This window comes from Embiotoca jacksoni, unplaced genomic scaffold, assembly GCF_022577435.1.
Source record: "Embiotoca jacksoni isolate LCO1_2020_lvr unplaced genomic scaffold, fEmbJac1.0.p SCAF_3, whole genome shotgun sequence".
In the NCBI taxonomy this organism is placed as follows: Eukaryota; Metazoa; Chordata; class Actinopteri; family Embiotocidae; genus Embiotoca; species Embiotoca jacksoni.
Genome location: NW_027185381.1, coordinates 14,893,865 through 14,903,268, shown reverse-complemented (window position 1 = coordinate 14,903,268; position 9,404 = coordinate 14,893,865). Strand labels below are relative to the sequence as shown.

At 40.3% G+C, this 9,404-nt stretch overlaps 1 protein-coding gene across 2 annotated transcripts in view; it reads left to right on the top strand.

Moving 5' to 3' along the window:
• The window catches only part of fkbp16 (FKBP prolyl isomerase 16), a 31,426-nt gene that overhangs the window by 401 nt on the left and 21,621 nt on the right, over nucleotides 1–9,404 (top strand). Inside the window, exons 2-5 of one of the 2 annotated variants that reach the window (XM_069162559.1) lie at nucleotides 140–231; nucleotides 2,074–2,510; nucleotides 2,743–2,912; nucleotides 3,662–3,750. In XM_069162559.1, the coding sequence (XP_069018660.1) occupies nucleotides 2,078–2,510; nucleotides 2,743–2,912; nucleotides 3,662–3,750 (692 nt within the window). In that variant the 5' untranslated portion in view covers nucleotides 140–231; nucleotides 2,074–2,077. Of the gene's footprint in view, nucleotides 1–139; nucleotides 232–1,467; nucleotides 2,511–2,742; nucleotides 2,913–3,661; nucleotides 3,751–9,404 lie in introns of those variants that run through there. The other variant, XM_069162558.1, reaches the window with a different exon arrangement.

The window sequence follows — 9,404 nt, the reverse complement described above, 5'->3', positions numbered from 1 at the left end:
TGGGCGGCGCTAGCGCACACACACGTACGCACACACACACGCGCGCACGCACGCACGCACACGCATACACACACACACACACACACGCATACACACGCTTCAAGTATGAAGTAAAAACTAGTTTACTTTCGCTTTCCAGGTCACGCACCGGCCGTGTGTGCCCTCCCTGTCTGCTCTGTGATCTATTTTAGCTCTGAGTTTGGTCCAAGTGGGCTCTCCAACCGGATCCTGGTAAATGCCAGACACACACACACACACACACACACACACACACACACACACACACACACACACACACACACACACACACTAGAGGAAGTATAAATACAGACACAAGGGGTCAAAAATAGATGGCATTTTAGTGCAACAAGTGATGTTGATTTATTTTCTGTTGAAGTAAAAGTACATAAATATGATCAACAAAATGAGTTTAACGTAGCCTATACAAGTAAAAGTAACCATTAGTTATGTAGTGGCCTTTTTCTGAAAGTGAAATGCAACTAGCAAATATTTTCAACATTAAGTTTATGCTGACAATCTAAACTGATGGCATATTCACGTATAAGTACCATTTAAATAAGACCAGTTAAGGTTGAGGTCATTTTAATTGTATATTGTCCGTAATGTTGGATAGTTTAGTGCATATTCTGTCAGATCATAGAGTGTTTAAAGGAGAATAATATTGGAAATCTAGCACTCTAATACAAGTAATGCAGTTTAGTGATGAGTACATATTTTCTCCTGAACTACATTTAAATTAAAGTACTTAAGTGAGGTGAAAAAAAATATCTTTAAATTGTGTTAAAGCACAATACTCTGAAAGAACAAACACTGTACAAATCCCTGGAAAGGAGTTAATTTTACTCACCACATGTGCGTCTTTTGTCTGTGCGCCTTAGAAATTAAATGGCAAATATGGAATTTGGATTACTTTAATCCCTGATGGACAACATGCTTTCACCGTAGATTAAAGAGCAGCCTCACAGTCAGGAAAGCAGTTTATATTTAGTTTCACATTAGTCCAGTTGTCCACCTGATGTGCTGATGTCTGCTTCACAAACTCTGTGTTATAATGTCTATACTGTCATAATCACGTCAACCTCTGTGAACGTGAACAGAGCCAGAAGACTTTAGCTTTTATATTAAATTATGATACACTGCTTTTTTATGAGATAGATCTCAGTGGCAGTGTAGAACAAATATAATTACTTTTCCAAAAAATAATCCTTGACCTCGTCTACCTTAAAATGCACACACACCATAAATGATTCTATCTGAGGTCTGAATTGAAGTTCAGAATTACAGCAAAAATCCACCGTATAAATTGTCAAACTATGATGGGTTAAAGAACATTGCCTTCTTTACAGATTTTAAAGAATAATTGTGAATATATATTCAAACTGATTATATGTAAACTGCAATCCGGTGTTGTGTTTGTGGGGTTTTATGGCTCATCTGTGCGTCTAGTGGCACTTCTTCAAAATAACAATCCCCAATGCAACTCAAAGTAAATTAAGTTAGAGCCTGCGTCTCTTGAGATCCTCCTGGTAGATATTGCATTCATGGAAGCTGCATTATGGGGCACCACGATGAAGTCATTAAGAAGCTTACAGACGTTCTGGCAGATTAGGTTTTTCTCTTCTAATCCTGTAGATTACCATTGCACAAGCCTGCTCGCTGAGAATGCTTCGCTGCGCTGCACAGTTTCTTTACACCGATCATTTTTTGCTGCTTCCACATCACTGAACCACGTTGACCGCGACGGATACAAGTGGAAGAGACGAGAGGTCAAAGGGTAACAGATCAGCAGGAACTGCGTAGCTACAGGCGGGACTAATCTTTTAATAAAAACATAGACAAAGCCAGGATTTAGGGAAGCATACTGAGTTGGATTTGCTGAAACCCAACATGGACTTTTGTAAATATTACGTCGTGGAGATATTTTTTTTGTTTTGACAGAGAATAGGTGGCAGACGGGACAACTAACCTGCACCTATAAGGGGAACATTGGCTCAACAAAGAGGATCATCTTGTTTGGACACTAATGCAGAGGGTGTCAATCGCTCCCTGTAGTGAAATGGAGACAGAGCCATGTCGTGAAGAGAACCCCGCAGTGAAGCCTAACGAGTCCGAGGTAAGAGAGGCCATTTCTGAGCTTGCTGAGAGGGACAGTCACAACGAGCGGCCCTGTGGGCCTGCAGAGGAAGATGAAGAGCTTTGTGGAAAAAACCTGGCTAAAACAGAGAGCTGTGCAGGAGAGAGTAAAGGCACTGGGACAAAAACCCCATGCGATCCTGAGCGAAAGAGTGGGGAGACAGAATGCAAGGGGAGGAAACTGAAAAAAACAAATAGTTGGAAGATGGTGCGATTCCAAGACCCGTCAGAGGACGATGATGTGTTGGAGAGGGACAGCTCAGCAGAGAGTCTCTTTCCAGAATATGCAATGGAGGAGTGGACGTCCACAACCTTTGAGGAGCTGTTCATGGCAGAAGATTGGAAGGACATCACAGGTGAGGAAACATTAGGCAAACAGTACATCACATGTCGAGACACTTTACACTATAGGTCATCTTGAAAAAAAAACAAAGTTTTTATTTAACTTTAACCTTCTCATTTTGTAATGAAACCTTGACAACAAAAGAAGAAAAGTGATTTGTGGATTTTTCTGAGCACTAGTTTACCAACAACTTACAGATCAAACCCACTACCTCCTGCATGACCTTTTCTTCTTTCCTAACACAGATGACCGGCTGTTGAGGAAGAAATTGCTGGAGTCCCGGACCCCACAGGCTCCGCATCCCACCTGGGGCCAGGAGGTTTCTGTGAAGATGCAGTGTGTCCTGGAGGACCGCACTGTGGTGGAGAAGGACTGCAATCTTGTCTTTGTTATCGGAGATGGAGATGTGAACCAGGTGAAAGCTTTTAACCTTTCAGCCTCTTAGACAGGAAGGTTTTGGTTTTTATTGAATGTTTGTATTACATCACACTTGTTTGTGTTTGTGTTACATCACACGGTGACCAGTAGAGGCTGTAAAAATAGTTCAGCAAAACTCTACAGCCATGCTAGTGGCTTTAGTGTGTATTAGCTCAATGCTAACATCAGCATGCTCTTGCTGACAATGACAAGGCTAACATGAAACATAAAGTGCAGCTGAGGCTGATGGGAAAGTCATTAGTACTGCAGGTATTTGTTCATACACCAGGATATTGGACAAAATTTCAATTGGAACTGTCACTTAAATTATTACAAGTAGTCCTGAGGTGGGTATGAAGCTCTGAACCAACTTTGATGACAAACCATCAAACAGTTGTTGAGGTATTCACTCAAAGTCCTTATTGTCAAACTCATGATGGCACGAAGAAAAGTTTGAGGCCCATTTATAAAATTGTGGCTCATCCTCTGCCAACATAATAATCCAGTACAATAATCCTGTCTGAACTGACCGGCGGACATCATCATTCCTCGAGCTTGCATTTCTGAAAGGCAAGTTCACGTACTTGAAACTTGTAACTTGTAATCTAATATTTTAGTTAGTTAAGAACATCAACATCAACAACAACAACAACAATGCTATTGTGTGTTTGTTGTTATTATGTAAAAAGCTACAGATAAAATATGCTTAGTCAGTCCTCTAAATAACTTGTTTTTTGACACTTGCAGGCCCTGGAGGAGTGTGTCATGTCCATGCAGCAGGGCGACATCACATTACTGTTGGCCGATTCACAATATGCCTATGGACTTCTGGGAAGGTAGGGACTTTCCATTTACCGTTCTTCCTATGAATTAAGAAACACACTGAAGCAATAGTAAGACTTGAGCGGGTTTTGTTGTTGTTGTTGTTGTTGATTTTACATAAATGACATCTATGTATTATCTCAGTTAGAAGCCCAGGCCTGTTGAACCTGTTGCTGTGGTGGCAGCCTGGTTATCCGGGGGTAATGGGGTTAATGGACCATAAACAGGAGCAGATGGCTTCTTCCTAGCACCATTCAGAGGTAGCCTATCAGTGCCGTGTTTGTAACATTCCAACCTATGGGAGAACACCGCTCAAATTACAGCCAATGGCTTGGGTTTGTAACCTTTACACTATTAAAGAGCCAGAATAAACAGAGGGGAGATTGGTATGTCGCTGCCGAAAAGCCACTGTTTACAGATGAAATGTTTACTTTAGATAACCTGAACACGTGAGACAATAACGCACCACAGTGAGTAGTTGAGATTGTCTATAATAATATACAAATGAGCATATTTGAAAATTAAGGTGGGACTAAAGGCAAAACATATCAGAAATTTAGTTTAATGTGATTTAATTTGTTTTCTAGTTGATTATGTTGGAGCGAATTCATTTCTGTAGTTCTCACTGCTAACAGTTTTTTCAGCACACAGCAATATAGTGTATATTAAGCAATTTCATAAACGGCTAAATTGTGGCCACTAATTTAATTCTGAAAGCGATAATATCAACTCTGTAAATAAGCGCATACCTATTAGAGCTAATTATACAATATTAAAAAGTTTCAAACACTCAATCTAGAGCTCTGTGTGCTCTGTTAGCGGACAGCAGTTCTCCAGCATGCCACTGTCAGCCGAGGCACAAAATGTTGTTGATGTAAAAGCCCTGAGCAAAAAACAAAAAAAACAAATAATTTACTTGCATTTCTGCCACGTGTGGAACATACTCAACCATTAACCGAGGAGCTGCTCTGAAGAGGAACCATGTAAAAACACATCCGTGCTCTCAGAATTATCACGTGGCAGTAAAAGCCTGAAAAAGGTGCAGAATCTAGGGTTAAATTTGTGACTCAAATCCACTCCTACAGCTGAAAGTACAACTCAGTACATCTGAAAATTGTTGACAACATAGTGTTCACGTTTACTGAACATTGTGTTGTGAAGGCATGCTTGTTTTTTTCAGCCTCTTTTGAGCCCTGCGCGTGACGTCCTGTTTGTATTAGGGAGCTCTGTGAAAGACAAGGGGTGTGAGAGGTGAGAGCAACGAGTCTCTGGGGTGCTGTCTGGAGTCTCGCCTTGTGTCGTGTCGAGAAGGAGGCAGCAGGAGGTTCGGTAATGATTGTTTTGATGCAGCTGATTAGGGTTGTGTGCTGAGTAGCAAATCTTACTTGTACCATAAGGTAGACTATCAGAGCTGCATGCCAGCTCTTTAAACAGGATTCACTCACTGAGGTTGTTTGGTGCCCTAAATCTAAATGTCACCAGTCCCTAAAGTTAAATACATTTATTCAATATTTGGTGTTACGGATGAGAAATGTGGTGGTATGGTATGTAAACTTATCCTGTTTGTCAAAGTCTATGTCAACAGTATTTCATAAAAAGATACTTGAGCACTGAGAAAAATGACAATCACAAGCAGCAACAGATGTCATGTTTCAGAGCAGATTTGGCAGGCTCAGCATGTCTGTGCTGCAAAATGACAGCGTTGCAATGAGGCACAATCTCATTAGCCTCTCTCTGTTTTCTGGCAGATGCATTGATTGAACTCTGTCAGTCGCCTGTTGCACACAGCGCCGCTAAGAGCACTTCACAGTTATCTATGCGCACAGTGTGCAGAGCTGGTCAGACAGTATGATTTAACACAGAGCAGTGGAGTGGTCTGTAGCTCCGTGTGTGGGTGATGTGCCGGCTGCAGTGTCTGATGCGATCAGAGCTGCAACTCCTGAAAAAGGTGAATTCAAGGATAATGAAACTCCTGGAGAAGTGAGGGGCATTTACCTGATTGATTACAACAGACAAGTTGGTCGGGAATGAATCGACAGATGAAACATTGACGTTTTTCCTCTGAGACATTAATGCCTTGAGGCTTTTTAAAAAAGAAATGTGACAAAAGACTCCGTCACACTCGCTTTTTTGAGGAACAACAGCGTGCGTCAGATCTGTTCCCTGCTGAGAAATACTACTTAGTCATATACACAGTCTGCAACCTCTCAGTCATCAAGCCATTACCACAGAGCAGTGGAAGCTAGCATCTGTTGATCTCTGGGCAGGCGCTACACTCATGAAACCTTCAGGTGCCAGAGGATGTCTGCCTCATCAGCCCTGCACAACCCCAAAGTAAACACTTAATGTTACTGGCAGCTGCTTTACTTTGGTCTCAAGACAAGAAAACATAGTTAAATAAGTTACCATTATACAGTGCATAGTATGTTTCTTGCTGTATGGGAAATCTTCACAACACATTTAAAGACTTCTTTGGTTTGAAGTGGTGCGCTCTAAGGTTATGTTGGCCAGCTGCCAACAACCTTAGGCAGAAGCCTAAACCCAAGTGCTGGCAGCAAAGGTGTTGCCGTATTTTTACTCTTGGCATTACTGAGAACTACCTCAGTGGCACATGTTGAAGTAGACTTAATTAAACCCTTGGGATATGTAAGAGTTCAATGAATAGTTCAATTCAAGTCCAGATGGACAGTGTCAACCACTTGTTCTAATTTTGGAATAATATATCATGATTGTATGCTGTTTATTCTTTTTTTTTTAAATATTTATAAAATTTGTATTACTGCTGTTCATGTTTATTTTAAGAATGATTTATAACCAAGAGGAGTTGATGTAAAAGTACACAAAAGGAAAATATGCTGTACACACACATATCCCTTCATGCACATACTATACACGCAGGAAACCAACATAATCTTTGACAGTGTGAATGATACAAGTTATTTTTTTTTCTGATAATTTTTTTTTCACTTGCATCAAATTAATTAAACAGTAAAAACTGGCAGTGCACTTGGAGAGCACTGACCTTCACCAAGGAGTTTATTACAAACAATTCGCAGATACAAGAGTAAAGTTAGTTACATGATATGTTTTAGTTTTTATGTCCATATGCACACATTAATTTGAGAGAAAATTGTTGTTCATTATCACAGTTGTGGTGATGTTACAATTGTACCGGTTCTGGTTCTCCCCAATGAAACCCCTGTCCCTGAGTGCTCCATAATGCCTGCTTGCTGTATTAAATTTGAGCAAGTATGTGTATTGCAGAGGATTACTGGTACCCATGAATGTGGATTCATCGTATTTCTGGAATGGCCAATGTTTTGTCATAAATTACCTTTACCACTATCTATTGAATTTTATGAGGTATGGTACTAAGTGGGCCAAATGCCCTTTCTCTCAATGTTAATTGAAGTAAATAAAACCTCTGCCCCGTGTTTTGGATCTTCTCCAAAATTTAATGGATCCTTCTATGGCCCATGTTTCACCCTTCCACCAAGTTTCATTAAAATTGGTTTGGCTGATTTTCTATCATCCTGCTTACAAAACCACAAACAAACAAATTACACCAAAAACACAACTTCTTATGCAGAGGTCAAGTTAAAGACAAATCAAAAGTGTTATCAATCATATTTTACAGTCTAAAATTGTAGACATTTTAAGGCAAACCATGCCGCCATTGCCTAAATTGGGTGCATGTCCCTTTTCAGACTCTCTGTTGGACAATTAACAAACCATGTTGTGAGGAACTGAGGGGGCTTTTGGGACTATGGTTGGGGTAAATAGACCTGTTCCATAAACAAATGTTAGACAAAGCAGATCTTTAAACACAAATAGTAAGAACAGGGACGTTGTGATTATTGAGCAAGAAAACAAGAGTCTGGGAAACAAAACAAAAAAAGTATAAGAATGTCAAGACTAGTTTGACTAGTCAGGTAAGAAGGATAAAGAAAGTGCCCTATATTTGAAAAGAAGAAAAATCTAGATTCAACACCTTGATCTATTTGTCTGACAAAATTTTGAGCACTCAGAGAAAAATATCCCACCCGAGTCCTTGGCATACGCTCTGATGCCGTGATGCTAATCAAAGCTTGCAAGTTGTAAATTTGGCAAGGTGGGACCCAGGTTTTCAGATTGAAATTATTCAAATAATACAACTTTGGTTTTTACCATTAGGTAGAAAAACCTTGTATCATTCAATGTCCAGAAAACATCATTTATCAGTGTGGTCAGCTCAGTTAGCTAGGGGTTTTATAGTTGGACATACTGTGTATTTGAGTGTTGTTTTGCATTGTTTTGCATTTGCATTTTTCATTGCAATTAAAACTGATTTTATATTATTGGTAATTTTCCCTTGATTTAGCATCTCTTGACAAAGAAGTGAAAGACCCAGAATCAAACCCTGAAGAAGCTCACTTTGAATAACATGCATAATAAATGACCATGTAGAGACTGTGAACAAACAGATTACCTGCACAGACCGAGAATCACAACATGCAAGTATAATCGATAATCACATGCCTAAATTATTAGCCCTTGATGGAACAGTAGAAGCATGGTGGAGACACACCAGATGGCTTTCACTGTCAGTTTCTGAGGGGAGAAAAACAAACAAGTCCTACTGTGGGTGGGGGAAGAGGAATCTTCCTCTCTCTGACCCTGGGGGAGGTGGGCCTAATGGCTGCTGGGGCCTTAATTACACCAGGCTCACTGATCTGGCTTTATAGTGGCAGGGTGGAGCAAGTTCAGTGAAGCCTCAGTTCATGGGAAAGTACTGTAACATTTACCTTGATGATTGATAATTATTGTGTAATATTAATCACCTGTTAGCGAGCTGTGCAGTTTAGTTTGAGGTCATGGTGTTTTTTTTGTTGTTCTGTCACTATGTGAGGGTAAAAAAGTTAGCTGATATCTGTTGAACAGGAAAATGTAGGTGGAAATACATCAAGGTGGGAGCAAGTCTTTTTCTACTTATATATTTTGTTTACATTGAATCAGACTTTGTCATTGACAGACTCATGTCCTTTCACTCGTTCATATTATCAAGACTGAGAGAGTCATTCTTGTCTGACAATAAAAGATAATTTTGTCAATTTTACGCATCAGATTCTGTTTACAGGTCATTTGGAGTACTGCTGCATACGTGACAAAGATGTTGTATAGAGCCTTTCGGGGTCCAGACAAAGCTGCTTGAAGTTTGAACTTGGGGATCATCAAGATGTTTTCTGGAAAAAAATGAGATGAGCCTTAATGTTCTTTTTGCTCAGCGGTGGTTTTTGTCTTGGAACTCTGCCATGCAGGCCATTTTTGCCCAGTCTCTTTCTTATGGTGGAGTCATGAACACTGACCTTAACTGAGGCAAGTGAGGCCTGCAGTTCTTTGGATGTTGTTGTGGGGTCTTTTGTGACCTCTCGGATGAGTCGTCGCTGCGCTCTTGGGGTAATTTTGGTCAGCCGGCCACTCCTGGGAAGGTTCACCACTGTTCCATGTTTTCTCCATTTGTGGATAATGGCTCTCACTGTGGTTCGCTGGAGTCCCAAAGCTTTAGAAATGGCTTTTGTAACCTTTTCCAGACTGATAGATCTCAATTACTTTCTTTCTCATTTGTTCCTGAATTTCTTTGGATCTCGGCATGATGTCTATCTTTTGAGGATCTTTTGGTCTACTTCAC